Source organism: Impatiens glandulifera, chromosome 3 (genome assembly GCF_907164915.1).
Source record: "Impatiens glandulifera chromosome 3, dImpGla2.1, whole genome shotgun sequence".
NCBI classification, from domain to species: domain Eukaryota; kingdom Viridiplantae; phylum Streptophyta; class Magnoliopsida; order Ericales; family Balsaminaceae; genus Impatiens; species Impatiens glandulifera.
Window position 1 is genome coordinate 9428822 of NC_061864.1, and position 24007 is coordinate 9452828.

General features: G+C 31.7%; 3 protein-coding genes and 1 non-coding gene across 4 annotated transcripts; all 4 read left to right on the top strand.

The window, feature by feature from the left end:
* Nucleotides 1-2315: 2315 nt before the first annotated feature.
* LOC124929668 lies at nt 2316-3065 on the top strand. Its single transcript, XM_047470069.1, has one exon. It carries the CDS (start codon nt 2316-2318, stop codon nt 3063-3065), a length of 750 nt encoding a protein of 249 aa, XP_047326025.1.
* Nucleotides 3066-7641: 4576 nt separating this feature from the next.
* Nucleotides 7642-8971, top strand: LOC124930911 (transcription termination factor MTERF9, chloroplastic). The gene is made up of 2 exons (XM_047471279.1): nt 7642-7749; nt 7824-8971. The coding sequence occupies exons 1-2, from the start codon at nt 7734-7736 to the stop codon at nt 8828-8830; spliced, it is 1023 nt and encodes a 340-aa protein (XP_047327235.1). The 5' UTR covers nt 7642-7733; the 3' UTR covers nt 8831-8971.
* A 2803-nt stretch (nt 8972-11774) lies between these two features.
* On the top strand, nt 11775-22326 carry LOC124932799 (nuclear cap-binding protein subunit 1-like). Its single transcript, XM_047473479.1, has 19 exons — nt 11775-11945; nt 12128-12187; nt 12304-12360; nt 13015-13086; nt 14096-14158; nt 14391-14567; nt 15704-15835; nt 16035-16101; nt 16690-16889; nt 17222-17292; nt 18274-18358; nt 18805-18873; nt 18955-19073; nt 19526-19664; nt 20033-20530; nt 20966-21265; nt 21353-21531; nt 21792-21906; nt 22009-22326. The coding sequence occupies exons 1-19, from the start codon at nt 11862-11864 to the stop codon at nt 22105-22107; spliced, it is 2586 nt and encodes an 861-aa protein (XP_047329435.1). The 5' UTR covers nt 11775-11861; the 3' UTR covers nt 22108-22326.
* An 850-nt stretch (nt 22327-23176) lies between these two features.
* LOC124933132 lies at nt 23177-23279 on the top strand. The gene has a single exon (XR_007098844.1). It is a non-coding gene; the product is annotated as a U6 spliceosomal RNA (small nuclear RNA).
* The last annotated feature ends 728 nt before the right edge of the window (nt 23280-24007 follow it).

The following is a 24007-nucleotide window of genomic DNA, read 5'->3' on the forward strand; positions in this document are numbered from 1 at the left end:
ATTATATATATAGATTAATTAGTTAAAAAGTTGAACTTATTTTTAATTTTATTTTTAACCGTTTTAAGTTTATGGGCGGGTCAACCACAATCCGACTCAAGTATCCATTTACTCTCACATATATCCAAATTAATCACAGCTCTCAACCCGACAATCCAGACATTTTAAAAATTAAGCATCATTATATATATAGAGATTAATTAGTTAAAAAGTTGAACTTATATTGTTAAAATTTAACGCGTTTATCAAATTTTGGGTTGAATTTAAAATATAAATTGTTATTAGCCTAATTGGTTAAAAAGTTATATTTGTTTTGTTAGGTTACAAGTTCGAACCATACCTATAACATTTTTAATTATTTTTAACCGTTTTAAGTTTATGTGCAGGTCAACCCACAATCCGACTCAAGTATCCATTTACTCTCACATATATCCAAATTAACCACAGTTCTCAACCCGGCAATCCAGACACTTTAAAAATTAAGCATTATATATATATATATATATATATATATATATATATATATATATATATATATATATATATATATATATACCACTTTTGACCCCGTCCATGACTATCCATGAATTTATTATTATATTTTTTTATAATAATATATATTTTTAAATGTTTATATTACAAGAAATTGTTATTACAGGAAAAATAAATTAGAGTAATGATAAAAAAAAATAAGACATAAAATTTTATCTTATTACAATTTTTTTATCAAAATAATATTTATTAATCTTATTTCGATAAATTAAAAAAAAATGATGGTGAAAAAAAAATCAAAATAATTCAATTGTTTTATAGTGATAGTTTATACTCAGACCCACATCTTTTTAAGTTTCTGTTTTAAAATTAATTTTATTTTCATATATTATTGCATAAATTTATTTTATTAAAAAAATAAATAAATTGAAGTCGATCCTGTTATATATTTTTAAAATAGTTTAAATATATTAAAAAAATTTAAGAATTGTTGAAGTATAACCATGCATGACTCTTATATTGTTTGATTAGTTTAAAATTGGCTTCTAGACGCGGTTGATGCCAAATCAGAGTATATTAGTGTTTTTCCTAAAATTAGTAAAAGTGAGTCTGAATTGGTTGAATGTTTGAAGATGCATGTTTTAGTCTGTTGGTGACTTGAGGTTGTTATTAATATTTATATATAAATTAATATATGGGGGGATAATATCACAATATTATTATATTAAAATATTAATTATTTCATAATTCTAAATTAGACGTAATTTATGTAATTTAATATAATCTTCCTCTAATATTATAACATTATATCAAAGTATTGTTTTCGTTATTAAGCGCAGAGAACAAGATAGTCTTCCGTTTGTCTGACTAGCCATGGATGGAGGACTCTCGTAAATTTATTATTATATTTATTTTAATAATGATTTTTATTTTATTCATGTTTCTGTCGATGTTTTATTTTTATCCGACAATTACATCTTCTTAGTTTTTCTTTCGGTTATTGTCTCACCCCATCATTATATGTTAATCAGAATATGCATCCTATATTATTATTATTTTTTTTTTTATGAATCATTACCGTCATGAGTAATCTCAGAGTTTTTTCTAATTGTTGGTTCACCTAGCATTCATATTTTTTTTATTCATTTATAAGATAATAATTAAAGATAAATAAAAATAAATAAATAAATATATATATATATATATATATAATTCAAAGAAACTAAGCTCACTTTTGTTAGCATTGTCTCTCTCTCTCTCTCCGCGTACTGTAAAAGGTGGTGTGTTTAATTAGTTGTGTTAGTGACTAATTAACTTGACACCAATTCTTAACAACTTTCCCGTGGATGCTAATGATATATGCCGAGGGTTGTTGGGTGGGGGGTTACGACGTCCGATCGATCGATCGATCGATCGATCATTCTAAATATAATAAATAAATAAATAAATTTGGATGGTTTCTTTGACTGACTGACTGACTGACTGACCTTAAATTTAATTAACCTATAGCTCTTCCTTCCCTTCATCTATCCCTCCTCCTCCTCCGCGTAACACGCGTAATGTGTGGATGTTTTGAAAAATATATGAGAGATATATATATTTGTACGTACGTAATTACCAGCATGCAGGTTATAACGACTAATCAGTTTCACACACAAGGCACCTTTTTGGAAAGTTGTCTCGATCGATCGATCGAACTATTTGTGTATAAAAGCAAGCTAGCTAGCAGATCGAGATTATTCAAATTAAGAGAAGATATAATATATCATAATCATAATCATTCATTCATTCATTCATAATCCATTATTCATCGATATCGATCAATGGCTGATAAGTACTACAACAACACGTGCAAGGAAGGGCACGAACTACAACTCAAGTCTACAAGAGATGACAACCATAGTTTCAACTACTTCTTCGAGTGCGATGGCTGCAAAGAAGAGGGCTTTGGCTCTCGCTACTGTTGCTATAGTACCGGTACCTGCAAATACGACCTCCATGAGAAATGCCGCAACCCTTCACTCACCATCCAAAACCCCCCTCATTTCCCCGGCCGCAACTTCTATTTCCTCCAACTCCCGTCCGCCAGTTCCCAGTCCAGCTTCTGCGTTGCCTGCGGAAAACAGATCAGTGGCTTCCTTTACCGTTCCGAATACATGAGTGGCTTGGACCTCCACCCTTGCTGCTTGACCAATCTGCCTCTCAACATCAGCTTCGCCGGTGCAAATTTCAACCTAAAGTATTATGTCGTTGGAGGAAGCGAAGCTTGTTTTCGTTGCCACAAAACTACTTTATATGTGCCTGGGACAAACATACAGGGGCCGGGGGGGTGGTCTTACGAGTCTGCGTGCAGGGCTTATTGGTGTCACGTTTATTGTATGGGAGAGTTCAGGATGGACATAATTCGTGACATCCTGCTGCTAATGGAGAAGGAGGGGGTTAGTTGGTCGAAGAACAATCTGCGGCGAATTGCGCTGAAATTGCTGTCTGCTGCAAATACTGTGGCGGGAGCTATCTTGGGTCAGTTGGGTGATCCCACAGATGCTTTATTAGAAATGACAGGATCAGGATGAACGAAGACACGAGGTTTTGGTTGGGGTGTGGGTTGCGCATGTTTTACTTCTGTTGCTTACTTAATTTCAAGTTATCTGTTGTTGTTGTTTTGGCTTTATTTCTATTATTATCTGTCAGTTGTTTGCTTGGCTTCATTTCTATTATCTCTTTTGTTTGTTTGGCTTTAATCTTTCTATTGTTCACTTTTAAGTATTTGTTGTTTGTTTGTTTGCCTTGATTTCTATTATTATTATTATTATCTGTTCTTTGTTTGTTTGGCTTTAATAAATAATATCTCTCTTGTTGCTAATTACTTTCAAGTATTATTAATTTGTTGTTTAATTTTTTTATACATGGGTTGCCTTCCATTTTATTATAATACAGTTTTTAATTTTAATTTATCATTAAAATGTCCTCTAACTTTATTTCACCATGCCACCATATATCTTTACTAATTAATGAAACTCACTTTTTAAAATAATATTATAAAGAGACAAATATCATATTTATTTATTTATTTATTTATTTATGAACTAGCTAGAGATCTTAATTAAATATACCTATGGTTAGAAAATATTCTATTTATGAAAATGAACTTGACAAAATTTATATAAAGTGAACGGTAAATGAGAGGGTGAGAGAATTAAGAGAGATTTTAATTAATGTTAAAATTTGTTTTAAGGTTAAGTTTTGTAAGATTATTATACTTGACATGTCAATTTAATTTAATTTAATTTTTAAAGGTGTTTAAAATTTGTGTTACTTTAAATAAATTTGATATATTTTGTGAGGTTCGTTTTAATAATAATAATAAAAAATTTCAATACATACATATCATCAGACATCAAGCCAAGTTAGTAGACAAATATGTTATTTCTTCTAAAATATTGATGATCTGAAAATTAATTTGTAGATTTTTTTTTAATTTTTTTTTTTTTTTTTTTTTTGTACAAATTTATAAATATTGCTTAGAAATTGTTTAAGACTACTTTTAATATAAAAATGGTATCAAACTATAGTTTTACTTTTTCGCATAATTTGTTTTTCTTTTGTGGTTGAGTTTTGACTTGACATCCATCTTTTTTTTTTTCGTAGTGGCTCCTTTTTGTGTGTTATATGTTGTCGTGGGGTTGAGAAAGATCTTTTAATATTATGTCTTGTCACCATTTAAAAAAAATCAACACATAACTAATTAATTGAAACCTCAGTTAACATTGAGACATGCCTAACGAAATATAAAAAAGTTACATAACTAATTAGTTATGTATATTATCAATTGAAGCTCATATCCAGTGTAATCTGCTAACCTTGGAGCCTCCATTAATTAATTTAATATTATCCACAAAAACTTCCAAGCCAGATCTCAATGTACCATATTTTGGAGTATAAAACAGTTATATACTACAATCATATTAGAGCATGTATATTTAACCCACATTAATTTAATTTTACCCAGAAAAGAAGAAGATCTAGAAAGGAAAAAGAAATAGGGTTCAACTATAGCTTTAAGTACTAGTTTTACAGTAATAAAAATGATCCATGAAACTCTCCTTTCTCTCCTTTTCCCTAGCTTGTTCTCAACTAGGAAAGGTCTTTCTAGTATAAAATGAGCACTTTATGCATGCAAAAACAAAAAATATATAGATCAAGATTAAGCTTTAAACTCAAGATCATAAAGTTCACTGGCCTCTACTTCGTCCTCTTTCTCCTACTTGCCCGTATGTGTACATGAATTCAAACTCTTTAACTTATATTAATATATACAAAATGTCAAGTAATATTTTTATTATTTTTATTAATAATTGGAATTGTGATGAGAAACTATGGGTAGAGACGCAAGCGAAAACATGCTTCAGGAACAGCAAAAAATTTCAAGGTAAATGCACGAATAGCAAAAATTGCAGCAACATATTGTAAGAGGGTGAGCTATGAGACCTAGAAAATGGGGCAAAAGATTAAGTATGTAGCCCGCAAACACACTTAATCATTTAACCAGACGCAGAACTTGCCGCCTGACGGGCTCGAACCCAGGAACTTAGGGTTGGTATCCACATCTTTTTGCCGCTAGGATAGAAGAGGGGATAATGGGGCAAAGGATTAAGTATGTAGCCCGCAAACACACTTAATCATTTAACCAGGCGCAGAACTTGCCGCCTGACGGGCTCGAACCCAGGAACTTAGGGTTGGTATCTGGACACTAAACATCAACGAAAGAATGGCATGGTCATTGAAGAAAATCCTAAAAATAAGAAAAGATGTCTTTCAAATGGTGAAAACCATAATTGGAAATGGAAGAGGGGTACTATTCTGGCATGATCCTTGGCTGAATAATATTCACATTATATTCAAAGAAGAAATGCAAGGAAACAGAGTTAGAAGAGAATACATCAAGTACTCATTTAGAGACGTATATGTAGGTAGATGTGATTCACTTTTGAGGCGTATTCCAGAAGGTGATAGAATCCTAAACCTAATGAGGCAGAAGCAACTCAATGAAAATAATGATGAAATAAGCTGGAAAATAGAAAGCAATGAGAAGTTTATTACAGGAAAGGCATGGAAATGGTTAGAACAAGAGGACGGGAGGTAGATTGGCATAATGTGGTATGGTCTCCAAAGATTATTCATCGTCACCAATTTATTCTCAGGTTGGTATACAGGAAAAGGTTGACAGCAAAAGACAGAATTCGAAAATATATAAACATTCCTGATATCAACTGTGTCCTATGTTCGGGAGTTGAGGAAAGCATAAACCATTTATTTGGGGAATGCTCTTTTGTAATACAAATCTGGAAGATGTATGCTGCAAACATGAACATCATCAACTTTCCAAGAATATGGGAAGAAATCCAAGAGTGGATGAAGAATAAAGCAAAAGGAAGATCCTTCTATGTAAGTATGTTGAAATGCTACTTTGGAGCAGTAATCTACAATATCTGGAAAGAAAGAAATTCAAGAACTCACAGTGGAAGAAGTAGAACCGCTGAAGATATTTGGAGAGATATAACTTCAGATGGAAATGCACTCATTCAATCCTGGAGAGGAATCGAAAGGAATGAAGAGAATAGAAAGCTCTGTCATATATGTGATATTTCGTTTGAGAAGGTCACAAATAGAATAAAAGTAAAAACGTTGTATGCGCTAATTGATTATTGTTATTGTCTGTAATTCAATTATTGTTTCATTGTCAAATCTAGAAATTGTCTAGATCTGATCTTAAATTTTTGTATTTTTTTCCCTCTTTTGGGTTTTTTAATGAAATGGCACTAAGCTGTTTCCCCCCCCAAAAAAAAAGAAAAAAAAAAGTGAGACATGTAAGAGTGTGTTGTTGTTGTTGAAGCGCAAGTGTGTTTGCATGACCAAATGTAGCGGTTTAACTCCCAAACCGCCACCTCCACCTCCGGCGGGGAGGTGAAGGTAATACTGGTGATTATAACCCTCCAGAAATTGCCCTATCATCAACATGCCTTCAATTAAATTTCATAAGAAACTATTAATAATTAGTTAATATATAGGATACTGAATTGAAAAATCAAAGAATAATATTTCTAATAAAAAGAAAATTATTGTTACAATTAGATTTATGCACGTGCAATGTCAAAATCGGATAGTTAACTTTAAAATATTGTTATCATTTGAAAAATGATTGAGAATTTGTTTAAATAGTAAGAATTTACTCTAAAAGTAGTAATTATATATATTAAGTATTATAAAAAAAACATGATTCTAAAAAGAAATAAATAGTTACAAAATTATTTTATTTATTTAAATAAACAATAATTTATTTTTAAATTTTAAAATATAAATTCACTTTACTTTTATAAATAAAATTAAAATTAAGTTTAACTTAATGATAACAATTTTACAACTTGAAACTACATTCTTAGGGAAGATTTGTCTAGTTTGACCAAAATAAAGTGATGATTCATTCAAACACTATAAAGAGAATTAGATATATAATATTAACCATATTTTTTATTTTATTTTTTATATTTTATAAGAGTTTTATAAATAATAAAAAATTTATATATTACAATATATATAATATTAAAAAAAATTATATAATTTTATCATTTAAAAAAATATATATATAATATAACGGTGTCCAAAAAAAAAAAAAATAGATAAATTATTTTATATTTTTAATCCGATTAAGTCAAATTATTACTTCATTCAAATTCCCTCGTAACTAATTTCTTATTAATATATATTAATAAAAAATTCTTAATTAAGTAAAAAAAATAATAATATTAATGTTATGGGCCTTATTTGCAAATGGATGTAGTAATTTAAGTTGGGTTTAAATATTAAATGGACCAAGACAAATAGCCCATTTCTATAGAAAAACATTATCGCTATCATCCTTCTAAAACTGCCCTTCTTGATCGTGAAGATAGATCCAGCGGTTGGCAGGCCGCCGTCTATAGCGATTTAGCTCTTCTTCTTCTTCTTCTTCTTCCGATGATCAATGGCTGGTTCTGCTAACTCAGGCAAGTGCAGTTCTTTCTCCATTTTTGATGACGTAGACAGGAGATGATTTTCTCTTCATCGGGGAACCTCTTTATTGGATTTAAATTTGGATATCATTAGTTGTATTTGTATCATGAAATCTAGATTGCGTTCTTTCACGTTAACATTATCTGCAAACTTACTCCCGACACAGAAAACGCCAATCCTTTTGAAACTGTATGGAAATTGGATTAGGTACGTTTCTTCGTCTTCTTCGTGTTCAAGTAAAACAACCTTAGACGTTACTGATTCTTCTATCGCTAAAACAGACTATGAATCGGAGGAAACCCTAGGCGGAAATATAGTAACAGTCAACGCCGAAGGAGTTCTCCGTAGTTGGGGTTGTAGTGAATCCGAGATAGGGAAATTGTTTGAACGTTTTCCTTCTATGCGTAAGTACGGTCCCGATACTCTTCAATCGAAACTGAACATTCTCGGTAGCTTAGGCCTGACAGCTTCCGATCTTATTCGTACTGTTCAATGTCGTCCACGTTTGTTTCGTTATAGTTTGAACAAGAGATTTGATGAGCGGATTGAATATTTCTTGGGATTATTCAAGACAAAGGAAGTTCTGAGGAAAGTGATCTTGCGTAATCCTTCCCTTCTTACATACAACTTTGAGAATCAAATTAAACCTGTAGTGAGTTTGTATGAGGAAATAGGAATTACAGGCAATGATTTTGTTCTCATGCTTCTGTCTCGACCCACTTTGATTCCAAGAACATCTTTGAATGATGAGAAATGGGATTACATTCACAAGACTGGAGTGTCTAAGGAATCGAAAATGTACAAATACGTGGTAACTCTGGTTGCAATCTCCAGAGTTGAGACTATTCGAGAGAAGTTAGCCAACATAGAGAAGTTTGGATTGTCGACTGAGGAGGTTTTGGGTCTTATAGGGAGATCTCCTTATCTGCTGACAATGTCGACAGAGAAAGTTCAAAGGAACATGACTTTTGTATGTGGGACGATGAAAATGTCGCCACAAGTGGTTGTGAAGCTGCCTGTTTTACTGCAGTTGAATTTGGAGTCGAAACTCAAACCTAGGTTTCGTCTTGTGAAGAAGATTGAAGAAATGGGTCTCGTTTCGAAGGTGGAAGAATCGAGATTCTTGTCTGCGATTAGGATGACGGAGAAGAGATTCATTGAGGTGTTCATTGATTGTTACCCGCAGGATGTTGCTCAAGAACTTATGGAGTTTTATACAAATATGAAATGTGTCAAGAGGTTGGCTGAATCCTCCAAGAAAGAAGTAAGGAAAGGATTCCCTTTTTGAATTGTTTTATTATAGGCTTCTTTCTTTATTTATATTGTTCTTGTATTATACTAATTTGGTTGTGAATTAGGAGGATCTGAAAGGCAAACGAATAACCTATCAGATTAAATTTTGTGTAATGTGATTCACATTTTTCAATAGAATTTGTATTATTTGGTTCAATATTGTCATCCATTAAAGATTAGTTTGATACTCTCTTTTATTTATTTTTTTATTATTATTATATTATTGATACAATTAAATTTGTATAAATATTTAACAAATAAATATAATAATAATAATAATAAATTGCATTCTTTTATAAATATATTTCACATCTTGTTTTCTATAAATTGATGTGGACTGTGGAGTAAGATTTTTGAAAAATAAGGATAAGTTTTTTTTACTATTTTGGTAAATTTATATAAGCTTGAGATTGTTTTCCTGTAAAAAAATTATAACTTTTAGTGGTACGCAACTCTCACTTAATATAATAATTACTTGAAAAAAATCTGCATTAACAATCTTTTCAAATTAAGAAGAAAAATACTTATTTATGCTATCTAGTGTAAAAATAAGATATATTAGAAATTACCATTTAGTGGAAGTAATCAATATTAACTCTACACTAATAGTAATAACTATTTGAAAAATAAAAAGTAAAAGGAAAAGTTAGATAGACAAATATTTTATATTATGTTCTTTAACAAAATAATAATTTTAAGGTTTTAACAATAAATTTACTAATTTCAGCTTTTATAACTTTACAACAAAAATTCCAATATTTAATTTATTTTTATAATATACAAATAAATCAATGATACAAAATTGGTGTTTAAGAGTTTAAAAGTTACTAATTCAGTTTTTATTTTTAAAATCTTAAATTTAAGTAGATGACATTACTTAGATTATTATCTTTTTTTTATTTAAAAAATGATTAACTTCATTTTAGAAAAAAGATGTTATTAAATTAGTTATATATCCAGGTTAGTTTTGGTTTTCCCAGTTTTAGCTTGGGACATACATTTAGTGCTTGTTAAAGAAGGCAAGTCCGTGGAAAGTAGGAATGGCAATAGCGGATCGGGGTAGGGAATAGGCGAATCGAGGCAGGGAATACATTTATCATTTTCGCCTCGTTCGATATTTTTCGGTTTGGGGGAAACCCGTGGGGTATCATTAATAAAAAAAATTTAAAAAAAAAATAAAAAATTATACAATAAAACTATATAAACGATTTTTTTAATATAATATATATTATAATATATTAAATTTTATATTATTATAAAGAAATAACTTTACTACTCTTATAAAATATAATGAATAAATAAATATATTGGTAATTTAATATATTTAATTATGTTTATGGTGTTCGGGTCGGGGGACACAAATATCATTCATGTCCCCTCCCCGTTCGGTTTCGAGGAAAAATCATTTCAAATGGGACAATTCGGTTCGGTTTTCGCGGGACGGTTTTAAATTGTCATCCTTAGTGGAAAGGACAAACTACGATGGTAGACTTCTAGTTTGCTTCAGGATAATGACATGCGGCGACTGCATACCTCTGTTTTTGGTTTAGGCGTGACAAATAGTTTGTGAGACAAAAGATTATTAAACTTTTTTTTAAGATTTGTCTCTACTTTCTTTTATTTTTTCATATTAAAATAAAATATTTGGTAGATAAAGATGTTTTATAGGAAATTTGCAATCTCCTAAAAACGTATATTTTTTTATATCATTAAATTTGTATAAATATGTGAACAATCTACAATAACAAAAATGTGCATTTTTTCATAGAGATTTTTCACATGTTTTTTTTCTTATATATTGATCTCAAGTAAGATTCATGAAAAAAGTTAAATAACCGAAAAATTTGTACATTACTAGCATAATATTATTTTGATGAAATTACTATTACTTAAAATGAAAAAAAATAGTGATATGAAACTCTAAATAAATATAATAATTACTGTAAAAAATGACAGAATATCTAATGACAATCCTTTCAAATTGAGAAGAAAAAATATATTTATTTATACTATTTAGTGTGAGTAAAAAATAAGACATATTATAAATTATCAATTAGTGGAATTATTTAATTATACACTAATTTAGACAAATCTTTTATAATTATATATTCTTTAACAAAATAATAATTTTAAGTTTTTAATAATAATAAAATTAATTAACAAAAGTAGTTCATAAGAGAGTAAGATTCACGAATTTAATTAATCATAAAAACGCTTTAATTTAATTTGAAAGGAAAGTAAATCAAAGTTTCTAATATAATAATAATAATAAAACTGTAAATCTAATAAATGTCCAAATATATAATTTTTTTATATTTTTACAAACTCAATATTGTTATTGTTATGAATATTTATTATTATGATACCATTGTCACTAACAAAAATAAAATAATAATTTTGTGGTACAACTCCAAATAAATATAATAATTAAAAAAATATCCCCATTAACAATCTTTTTTTAAATAGAGAAGAAAAAAATATTTATTCATTTAGTAGAAATAACCAATATTAACTCTAAACTAATTATAATAATAATAATAACCATTTGAAAAAGAAAAATTAGATAGACAAGTATTTCATAATTATATTCTTTAACAAAATAATAACTTTAAGGTTTTTACAATAAAGTTGTAATATTATTTTGAAAAATATTTTGATATAAAATTTAGAAGAGATAACAGATGGAACAATAACTCAAATTGGCTGAAAAAATAGTAAATTTTTATTCACTCTCTTATTATATAAAAGCAATTTATTTGCTTATTTATATAGATCCAGTCCGGTTTTTAAATAAGAGCATATAGAACTGTTATTACATAGCCTATTTTAAAATCTAAAAAAAGAAAATATATATAATTATTTATTTAATAAACAGGCCTCCTTAGACCGGTTTACTAAGCGAAAACCTTGACTATAAAATCCGGTTAAAACCTCTGCCTAAATCGTTCTTTCTCTTGCCAGCCTTTAGAAACTTGGCCTCACCATTTGTGCTGGTTGAGGAAGAAGAAGAAGAAGAATTGTTCAGTATGAGCAGCTGGAGGAGTCTTCTGCTGCGTATCGGGGAGAAGTGCCCAGAATACAGTGGAAATGTTGATTTCAAAGATCACATTGTCAGTTTCTTTCTTAATTAGCTCCTCTTCAAACCCTAGTTTCATTATCCTCTCTCTCTCTCTCTCTTTATGTGTATGACATGTTTCAGTATCTTTAGGATTAAAATTGTGTAGTAGCTTTTATGTGAACCCCAACTATTCCTTTGAGTTCATTGGAGGAGGTGTTATTTCTTCATTTGCAGGACACATGCTCCGGTGTTGTTCGTCGAGAGTTGGATCACTATAAAGATGATATTTTGAGCGTATGTTTCTTCAGCTGTTCACTTTATTTTTCTTGACTTGGACAGAAACACTATTTTATTCTAACTAGAGTTTCTTGACTAATCAAATCTCTATCTTGCTCTATTCACCCTTGCAGTTCCTTATTCAGTGTGCTGAACAACTGCCGCACAAGATTCCATTTTATGGGACAGTGGTGCGTACATCTCATCTCATCTCATACCTCTGTTACTTTCTCTTGCTCTTTCTTTTATAGTCATCGGACTGCATCTTCTTTATAGTACAGATAAGTGTGCTGCATTACCAAGAATTAATTACCTAATATTATCCATTTTCATGGTTAGATCCATTGGACTATGGCTTCTATCTGTGCACCTAACGTAGTTTTTTTAGAACAGTTGTTGCTATGATGCTTTCATTGATTTTAGCTGTTGTGTCGTCTGATGTCCTCCAACTGTACATTTCAAGTCCTGCTGTTCCTCACCCACATCGTCAATCATTTGACAAGTTATCTGTCTTAATATCAACCATCTAAAGTTAAAAAATTGATACTTACATCCTGCTTCATTATATGACAATAATTTATTTTAATAGAAGACAGTGTATTTTCTCAAAAAAATGAAAAAGAAAATAAGAAGTTTGTTGTGGTATGTTTTGCATCATCTCTCTTGAAACATGTTTTATCTTTTCTCTCAGAATTTATGTGCTCGTGGAATTTGAATTGTTTTCATGCTTTCATTTCTCATGTTGTCTTTCTGACACTTCATTTATTTATTGTTATTTACTGCCTTAAGATTCTATTCTTTCCCATTTCGCATATAGCTCATGTGCAACCTTTATATCTATTTAGCTTGGTTTGCTGAACTTGGAGAACGAGAATTTTGTCAAAAATGTGCTGGAGTCCATTCAAAACAATTTGCAGGTAAGTAGCCCTAATATATGCATAAGGAATTAAGGATTCGTTGACTTACTTCAATGTTGCATGTGAAAATCTTAGTCACAACAGTTAATTTCAACTTTTTCATTTTGCGACCAAGGACTATTCCCTGTAGGAGGCTAGCAAGATTCCCCACTGCCATGGGCCCCAACTTAAGGCTGTTCTTAGTGGGAGTCGAACGTGAGACTCTTTCCATATGAGGTTACATTAGTTCAAGTGGAAAGATTACATAAATGACCAAAAATCTTAAGTTTGATTCTCACTAAGAACACCCTGAATTAAATGGGAGGCCACATCATTAAGGTAGTGCTAGCCTCCTGTAAGGAATAAACTCTAGTCACAAAACCATTAAAAATAAATTTCAACCTCTTTTGGAGACTCGTTAAGATACTAAATTAGTTTATTTTCTTATCTTTATGGGTATGACTCAATGTTTTTTTTAGAGATTTTAATGGATGTTAGATGAGTGCTCAGATTGTTAAAAAAGTTTAGAGATTTTAATGTTGTTATGTTAATGTACATGGAGTAGACTATTTGACCTGGTTGAAAAAGTTGAATAGGTAAATATGGTTAAATTAACATTTAATGCGTGATTTAAGCATTTTGTACAATTTTGATGGGTTATTTGAGCCTTTTTTCCCCTGAATAATTTCAAATATTATTGCTCTTTCTTATATAGCATGTGGAATAAACAGTTCAAATTGTTTTTTCTTTTTCAGAACATTTGATGTAATCTTAGTATGCTATGGAAACTATAACCACATGTCTGTTTTATAGTCAAGATCCTTGTGCAGACAAGTTCATAGTAATTAGTTTTTATCTTAGGATTCCAGGAACCATTGAGGTGTGTGTTAGGTGTTCTTCCTGGATTGACATGTCACTATCATGTTCATGCTGGAACATGTGCTAGAAAAAGCACATCATCATCGAAAAATATTGTCTTGCATGCATGGGTTTTATAATTTCCTTCTCAGGTAAAGCTTGTCTATTTCAGGAGGCTCTGTACGTGGAAGATTGTAACAGGGTTCGTATATTGATGCGGTTCCTTACTGTATTGGTATGTGATTCATCTGTCAATAAATCCTGTCTTGCAATGGATACATTTATGGAATTTCCTTGTTCCCATGATCATGGTTTAGTACCTGGACAGATAGTGTCCTAAAGCTTAAGATTTATTTTTAGAACGTTAGTTCTTCTGTTTTCCACTAAACGAAGTTGTTTATTATGGTAACAATTCACCATATGAACCTATAATTTACTCATCACTTGCTTCTGTTTCATTATGGTAGATGTGCAACAACGTTCTTCAACCAAGTTCTTTAGTGGTTGTCTATGAAACCCTATTGTCATCTGCAGCAATAACTATAGATGAGGAGAAGGGAAATCCCTCCTGGCAAGCACGTGCTGATTTTTACATAGCTTGTATTTTGTCCAGCCTACCTTGGGGAGGAGCTGAATTAGTTGAGGTAGTGTTTGCTTTTGATGCTGGGTTCAAATACATAATTGTCTTCAATCCTATTCTGTTTTTGATAAAAATATAAGGATTTGTGTACGCCTGTGCTATTTGGTAAATTATTTAGACTTCTTGAGTTACTGATTTGATCTTGTAATGATCATGGTTTAATCTTTCCATCTTGATTATACTATAAGATTTGTGGGATAAAAATTCTGGTAACACATCTAATTTAACAAGCTCTTAGTTGTTTTTACTAAGTGGTTTACATTAAACATGGACTGTACTATTGTTTTTCTAAGGATGTCATGCATAATGTTGGCTATTCTGCTGAACAATAGTATTACCAAAATTGAACTAATTTTGCTACATAAAATGCGAGGCAGGCAATCTTCTCTAACTTTACTTATAGTATTTTACTTCAAAAGTGTTGACTAAGATTTTGGATTTAATCTAAAATCACTAATTTGATTAATGATGAAATTTACACTTTCAATTCTCCTACTGTGGCTATTTGGAAACTCCATTTTTTTACTAGTTATATTTCTCTATTTTTTTTTCTTACATAGAAACACCCATATTCAATGAGAAATATATAAAAGATCTGTTTATAAAGAGAATCGTTCTTGAATTATTTTAATTTAATATTTTATAAATATTTGAGTATCACAAAACACTTAAGATTAAATGTAAAACCAACAACTTCTTCAAGATAACACATCTATGAATTTCCTTGTGCTTGTACTTGTACTCTTTTGTTACAAGTGTTAATTTTAAGCCTTGAGATGAGATTTGATAAGGGATGAATTCCATAATAAAATCTTCCAAGTTTCTTTCAGTTTTTTTATTTAAAGCTTGTTTTGGAGTGGAGGTTCGAAAGTTGGATTAGAGGTAGTTGTTGGGGACAAAACTCAACAGATTTGCTATTTCTAGAGAAGCTTCTATAACTGGCTATCTGAATATAAATGTATCCTTCAAATATATGCCATGCACGCGCTTTATAAGCCTTGAAAATGAGTTGTACTCATCCTGTAGAGGATATGTCTATTGGGACATTGTTTCGTGGCAATATCATATTGATCATACAAGTTCATTTGAACAAACATTATTAGACTAGGCATCTATTTGATGACATATTCTGAAATGCAGCAACTTCCTGAGGAGTTTGAGCGGGTTATGGTCGGAATAGAAGCCTATTTAAGAATAAGAAGACATGTATCTGACATTGGTTTCTGTGTGTTCGAGGATGTAATCAATAGTGACAAATTGATTACTGATCAGGTATGATTTCCAAAGACATTATGCATTTCTTTTTGGGGTTTTGATGATAGAAACTTTTTTCTTCTAAAATATTCTTTCATCTAAGGACCTGAATGTTTACCATGCTTGCTATATTGGCAGTATGAATTTTGGTATATTGTTTACTGTTTATTTTGTATTAACTTGCTAATACATTTTCTGTGGTTTCATAAAATTTCAGGATTTTCTAGAAGATTTATGGGTTAGAATCGAAGAGCTTTCAAACAAAGGATGGAAACCTGACAGTGGTATCATTCATTTTCTAATCCACTTGAACTTTATCCGTACTTGCATTTTATTTTCCGTTGGTCAAGATTTTACTGCTCCTAAATCTCTCTTGATTTGCTCACTGTAAACTAGCTAGAACTTCTGCTTTCTCCAAAGATTTGATAGAAGATCTATATGTGCTGTTTGGTCTATTGTTTTCTGGAAAATGTATCATGCAGATTTGATCTTTTCTGTCAGCATATTCATGTTTATTTTTTATTTGTGACTAATTGAGCACATTGGAACAGATCTTTTGTATTTTTTGGGCCTCTACTCTCAAAACTGACATGATTACAATATCATTTTTTACAGTATATGTGCACCTATTATATTCTCTTGTTACCTTGTATGTAGATGAAGTGATCAAGGGTGTTTCAAGTAGTGGTTTCAATATTTTCATGGTAATTTATGTAGAGAAGAATCATTATTTTCTGGTCTCCAGTCTGACCAATATGAATTACTTTCATTGTCTACATTTTAATTCATCCTTGTTGATAGGTTAAATGTATTTGGATTGAAGATTTTGCAATTATACTCTTATTTTGTGCTACCACGTTTTCTGTCTTTAGTTCCCAGGCCCCATCTTGCTTTTGAGGCCCAATTGGTTGCTGGGAAATCTCACGATATTGGTCCAATCAGCTGTCCTGAGCAACCAGGCCCACCCGAAGTACCATCTCTTATCATCTCTGGCAAGCAAAAGCATGAGGCGGAGTTCAAGTATCCTCAGCGGATAAGGCGGCTCAACATCTTTCCTGCTGATAGAATAGAGGTGTTTATATTTTTTTATGCTATGGCGATTTATGTTGTAAACTCTATTGGTGTTTTATGATTGGTTGACATACTTGACTCCTTTTCTGCTTAAATTTTGTTTCTATTACTAATAGTCTAATACCATATTTTGCTTTATTAACTCTGAGCCTTTTGGGGGTGATTATGGTTAATCTTTATCTATTATTGGTGATTCTGAATTGAAGTCTTGAAGAGTCTTATGTCAAATCTTATTCTATGGATGTCAGTCTGGTCCTGGACGGTTAACTCATCTTCATATGTCTGGTGTTTGAACTTCTGTTTAATTATATTGTCTCTTTTTGGTTATTGCAGGATCTACAACCTATAGATCGATTTGTTGTGGAAGAATATTTACTGGATGTCCTATTCTACCTAAATGGCTGGTTTGTTTTCATAACTTATTCCAATTAGATTTCTAATGAAATATCAGCACCATAATTTATGGGAGAATATGAACTCCTGCTCCGGTTCATGTTGTTCCTTAATTACTCATCTGTTCTCATGGTTTCATCATCTTGAGATTATTAATTCATATGATTTGTTGGTAATTCTTGTTTTTCGATATGGTCATTATTTTCTTGCGGTATATTAACTACCAGATCCTTATATTGACCCAACCGTTATCCTAGTATTGAGAATATTTATTTGTCTTATTAATGGCTCAGGATTTATTTAATATAATGGCCCTATTTGATTAGGAGGCATTGACTAACTTCCCATCTGGATATGTATCTGTAGATGAGACACCATTTGTTATTTTGGTGTATCCCAATTAGATCAGTCCAATAATCATCATAGAACTAACCACACTTTTATACCAAATGAAATTGTATGCGTTTCTCAAAATAAATTGGTGGTTTCTCATTGAGGCTTGTATTCACATACAGATTCATTGCAGGCATCATTTCAAATAGGGACAATGCTGTCTTTTGACTTTGTAGCTTGGTACCTAGGTAGTATATTTTCAAGATTATCCTTGGGATTTGAGGCACATAATGTACAGGATAAGAAAACTTTATACTTAGAGGAAATGTACATTATAAAGACAACCATCTGGACCTACATTAGATATATCATGGCTTCAAATACTAATTGCATTGCCTGTTACAGAAGGTGCCAAGTTTTGCTTGAACTTCATGTAAGCCTGTAAGGTCAACCTGCTGGAGCTTTTTGCTTCTTGCTTGGCATGGACAAGTTTGTGTTAGTTGTGTATAAACCATATAGCCTTTAGTCGCTTATGTTTTTGTACCACTTGCTTGAGTTGTTTCCAGATCCTGCTTATTTTTTCTGTTATACCAGGATTCTGGTTTCTTATTTGATATGTCATGTTTCTTAATGTTTCTCTTTGGTTCATGCAAAGCTAGTCGAAAGGAATGTGCGGCATACATGGTTGGTTTGCCTGTGCCTTTCAGATATGAGCATCTTATGGCTGAAACTATATTCTCTCAGGTAATTTGATTTCCTGCTTCTTTTCTGGGTCTTCATTAGATTTTGTAGCTAAGGTTTCTGTAAGGCTCCTTGTAGTTTTCATGTGTTATTTTGAAACATTATAGGATGTACACTTCGACTTCTAATGTCTCTATAGAAACATTAAATTCATGTGTATAAGCTAAGCTACTAAACTAAGCAAACCCAACCCCATATGGAAACTCTTTTTATTTTGGTTTTTGTTTCTCGATCCATATACAAAACAAAAAAATTAATTTCTCAATCTGTCTCTAACTAAGTCTAGTTTCCAAACATTTCTACATCTGGACCCAGATACAAAAACATAATAAAAAATAAAAAATAAAAAATAATTGAAGCCAAAGAGAATTTTAAGAATTCAATTAGTTCTATGTGGCAACTCTTGCATTTAACAAGTGTTATTTGACATCCTTCTTTTCTTCATGTAGCTACTCTTATTACCTAATCCTCCATTCAAGCCAATGTATTACACATTGGTTATTATGGATCTCTGTAAGGTGCGTGGACTCTTGTCTCTTCTCAAATCCTTACAAAGCTTATGTTTATGTAGTTCCTAACATTTAAGGTTTATTTACTAGGCTCTTCCGGGTGCCTTCCCAGCAGTTGTTGCAGGTGCTGTACGTGCCCTGTTTGATAAGATAGCTGATCTGGACATGGAATGCAGAACACGACTCATCCTTTGGTTTTCGCTTCATTTGTAAGTTTGCGGATTTAGTGGTAGCCCAATGCTTTCATGTGCCAAGTCGATTTCTGTACCTAGCATCATTTTGTGGACTTGAAAGTCCTATCAACTTTCATATTTTTTGGGCGAATCATCTAAATGTAAAAGTGAAAAAACAAATGTTTTCTTTTTGGGCTGCCATCTTCCTGTGGGTCTTGAGAACTGAAGATACAGATATGACATAATTTGATATGACGACTGCACGTTATAATTAGAATTTATTTAATTGTTCTGTTCTCTGCTATTACAAATGTGAAAGAAGATGATTCCTTGGTATTCACGATTAGCAATTCTTTTGGTTATGACTTCTTGATATGAGAAGGTGCTCAAGTTCACGATTATATATATTTCTGTGTTAGTCATTTTTTTGGGCATTTAGTTTTTCTTCCAAGAATCTGAACCTGTATGCTCACTTTGTTTTTCTGTAGATCAAACTTTCAATTCATTTGGCCTTGGGAAGAATGGGCTTTTGTGCTGGACCTTCCGAAATGGGCACCACAGCGTGTTTTTGTTCAGGAGGTTCTTGAAAGGGAAACTCGTTTATCATACTGGGACAAAGTTAAGCAGGTAATGATCCATTTAGAATGTTGAACAACTAATGTTTTTTCTTCTAAATGTCAGTTTGTATTAACTGTGTTGTTGCAAATACAGCTTCTAATAATATTACAAACAATGTCTATACCAAGTTTTGAACATATGACCTGAATGTACAACTCATTCATCAGGCCACATTGAATTGATTAAATGTTGTGTAAATACTGTAGTTTTCATTAAGAAATCTCACATTTGCTGTCGACTCTCAACTAGTATTCAGTTGCTGCTCCTGCCAAACAAAATGCATTATAAAATAGGGAAATGTTTGCTCTCTGTAGTTGCTTGTTTATCATTATCGATGTAAGTTGTGTTGATTTTTAGCTTTTGGTGTTTCCATACAGAGCATCGAGAATGCCCCTGCGTTAGAGGAGCTACTTCCGCCAAAGGGTGGTCTGAACTTCAAATACAGTGCAGAGGACACTGAAAATAGTACTGAATTTGCAGTTAGTGTGGAACTCAGAGGCATGGTGAAAGGGAAGAAAACTGTTCGCGAGATAATTGTTTGGATCGAAGAAAGTTTAATTCCCGTTCACGGTTTTGAAACAACACTCAGAGTAATTGTGCAGACCCTTCTAGACTTTGGATCAAAGAGCTTTACACATTTGATCACTGTCTTGGAGAGGTATGGCCAAACAATTGGAAGGATGTGCGACGATGAGGATAAGCAGATCATGCTGATAAATGAAGTGAGCTCTTGTTGGAAAAACAGTTCACAGATGACAGCTTTAGCAATTGATCGAATGATGGGTTATCGTCTGATCTCAAATCTAGCCATTGTGAGATGGATCTTTTCTCCTGTAAACATTGAGCAGTTTCACATCTCTGATCGTCCATGGGAGGTAATGGCACCAAAAGTCTTAAGCATTTGATAAAACTGAAAATAAAGTGCCAAAGACTGGATACATAATTTTAAGTTTCAAATTAGTTAAGTATCCTAAAAGTAATTGTTGAATAAACCAAATGACAATATCTAAGTTTTAGGTAAAAAGTCAGGAAAGTACTTAAAAGACTATTTTACAATAACACGTAGTTTGATTAATTTCAGGGGTTAAAAGTTGTTATTTTACAATATCAAGTAGTTGTTATTAATTTCAGGGGTCAAATTTTCTAGCTTAGATTGAGATGAATCTAATTAGTTAAGTGGTTTTAGATAAAAGTTACCAAATGAACTTAGTTGTAGTAAGCACTTAATTGTTTAGATTAACTTATAAACTGTATTATGTAACACCGACAGTAATTGACATTCCTTTGTTTTCCTTTTTCTTTATTAACAGATACTCCAGAATGCTGTTAATAAGACATACAATCGTATCTCTGATCTGAGAAAAGAGATTTCAAACCTGAAAAAGGTTATTGTATCTGTTTCAATGGTTGCAACGAAGGCTAAGGCTGAGTTACAGGCTGCAGAGTCGAAGATTACCCTAGTGGATGGTGAACCTGTTCTTGGAGAAAACACTGGAAGAATGAAACGTCTGAAAGTTATTGCTGATAAGGCAATAATGGAGGAGGTAGCCGTTCAAGAATCATTGGCATCAAAGGAGGTTCTCATTTCACAAGCCTTTTCTGAAAATGAGGTACTACATACTCTTTTCCAAATTCTATGTTTTATCTTATCTGATTTTTTACTGGTATTCTTCTTGACTCTAAAATTTTATATGCAGACATTATTCCTCAGCTTATTCAAAAGTTTCTCGACAGTTTTGATGGGACGCTTAAATGAGGAGACATTTCAAGGCAGCACAAAGCGGCCATCCAGTCAGGCAGATGGAATGTCCATTGATCTTGAGGAAGGTTCATCTGCAATGGAATTGGACAAGGAGAAAACGGAACCCAATAAAAGGTTCTGTTCTAGACAAAGTAGAATAATAGCTTGGTCTTGTTTGATGAAGGGTTAATCCAAATAACCCCTTATACCATCATCAATCAAATCATTAACTAAAATACCCTTGATTTTTTAAAATTATTGTACAAAGGATAATTTAGTCATTTAACCCAAATAATCCACGTTTTCTTATACCAAGAAATATTAGGATTGGTTTAATTAAAAAAAAGCTCTAGATCAAACAAGCTATTGACCTTTAAATTTGATTTTCTTGGTAGCGATCCAACTGGAGAAAAATCTGGCAGCAGCTCTTATGAGATTTCTGAAAATGAGCAATGGTGTTTAACGACGCTGGGTTATTTGAAGGCAATTACACGCCAATATGCTTCTGAGGTATGGAAATCCTGAATCATGTTTTGTCTGTCTGTCTGTCTTTCGCCTGCAATGACAAAAGGTAACTCGCAATATAACATGCTGAATTTGTTGTTCTAACAGATATGGAATTATGTTGACAAGCTGGAAGCGGAGGTGCTAACAGAAGATGTTCATCCTCTTTTCCGAAAAGCTGTCTATTCTGGATTAGGTCGGCTTTGAACAAACTATATTATATAATGCTTAAATCTTTACTTTTCATAGAAAACTTTCTTAACTATGGTGGTAAGAGGTCTCAGGGCAGTGAAGTTCAGTTAGATGTAACAATTTTCTGTACTCTACCAGGCAGAGATCAGTTAGTTTGTGTATCACTTGTATTTTAAACTAAAAGCCAACCTTCTATAGCATTGTTGCAAAAGGATGGTTGATGAGTTTTTATTTTGGTTTGTTTGAAATAAACTAATGGTTTTTATTTGATAGAAGCAAATGATTACATGGGTGAAAGAGCTTTTATCGCGAATCCTGAATAATGAAAACTTAAACCTCTTATTTCCATCTATAAGGGGATTGCTTAGTGTTCTGTTTTCAACTTACCCTTTTCAAATACATTGTAAAACCTACAAAAACATATGGTGAAATGAAATTTTGATAGAAAGACCTTAAGAGAAGAGAAATGACAATAAAAAAACTGATAAAAACTGCACGATTTCAAGAAAACCAAACAGAAGTTCCAGATAAGCACAGATGATTAAAATGAAGTAATAATAATACCCTCTTTTTACAACTAGAGAAAAAACTGTCGGAGAGCCTCCTAGACAATTATTTGGGGAGATTGAAAATGTTAATAAATTGTTTTTTAGAGAGTATTTTATTGTAGACAAGATAATATTATAACTTAATACATTTTTTTTTTCGATTCTATTTTCAAATATATATAGGCTAAATGTCTAGAGAGTTTTCTCATTGAAAAATTAAGAATAATTTTTTTGTGTCAATTTAAGAAAATATTTATATTTATTGATCGTTTTTTTTCTTTGTCAAAAAGAGTGATTGTTAAATATAGTTACTTAAAATTTGTTTTAAAATTATGCATATATTTTGTACAATAAACTCTTAAAATATGTTTCAAAATTAAGCAAAACTTTTTTTTTTAATAAACGATTTATAAATAATGAATAATGAGCTCCAGCTAGTTAGTCTCCACATGGCCTAGTAAGGAGACCTTTCTCCCACATCGCTTTTCGAATGGAACAGTACAGTCTTCTTGTAAGCAAACGAAAGAGTAGAGTTCGTCCCTTCGGGGACATCCGATAAAATTGGAACGATACAGAGAAGATTAGCATGGCCCCTGCGCAAGGATGACACGCACAAATCGAGAAATGGTCCAAATTTTTTTTTTTGCCTTTCTCCCTTACACGGTCGCCGGCGACGCGAAGCAACGTTTAAGCTATTTGCGATCGATTCGCGGCGGCAATGGAACCTTGCGAGAAGAAAGAGTTGAAACCCTCATGTTTCTTTCTTTATAAGAGTTCTTTAACTTTCTTCTGAAATCGTATAAGGGTTGTTCCTTCGAATCTTCTTGTTTGAAGAAGAAACCTTTGACATATCAATTTTATGCTTGTTAAGACTTGTGGGTTCATCATTGAATTTGATTTAGTTGTTCAAATAATCTTTAACTTTCTTCTGAAATCATATTAGGGTTGTTCCTTTGAATCTTATTGTTTGAAGAAGAAACCTTTGACATATCAATTAGGGTTGTTCCTTTGAATCTTCCTTGTTTGAAGAAGAAACCTTTGACATATCAATTTTATGCTTGTTAAGACTTGTGGGTTCATCATTGAATTTGATTTAGTTGTTTCAATCATCTTTAATGTCTACATTCCTTGTTCGTGTTATGTTGCATTGTTTTTTCATCTTCATATATGCCTAGATAGATTACTAGTACAGAAGTTCATTGGATGTTCAAATCATCACATATTTTTTTTTTCATGAATCTGTTCTTCATTTTTACTACAACATTGTATTGAACAACAATAACAGAGTTGTAGTTAATGTTGGTGCGGAAAATATTATAACTAAGAAAATAGGATTTTATTGATAGAATTCTTTAAGTAGCTACAGC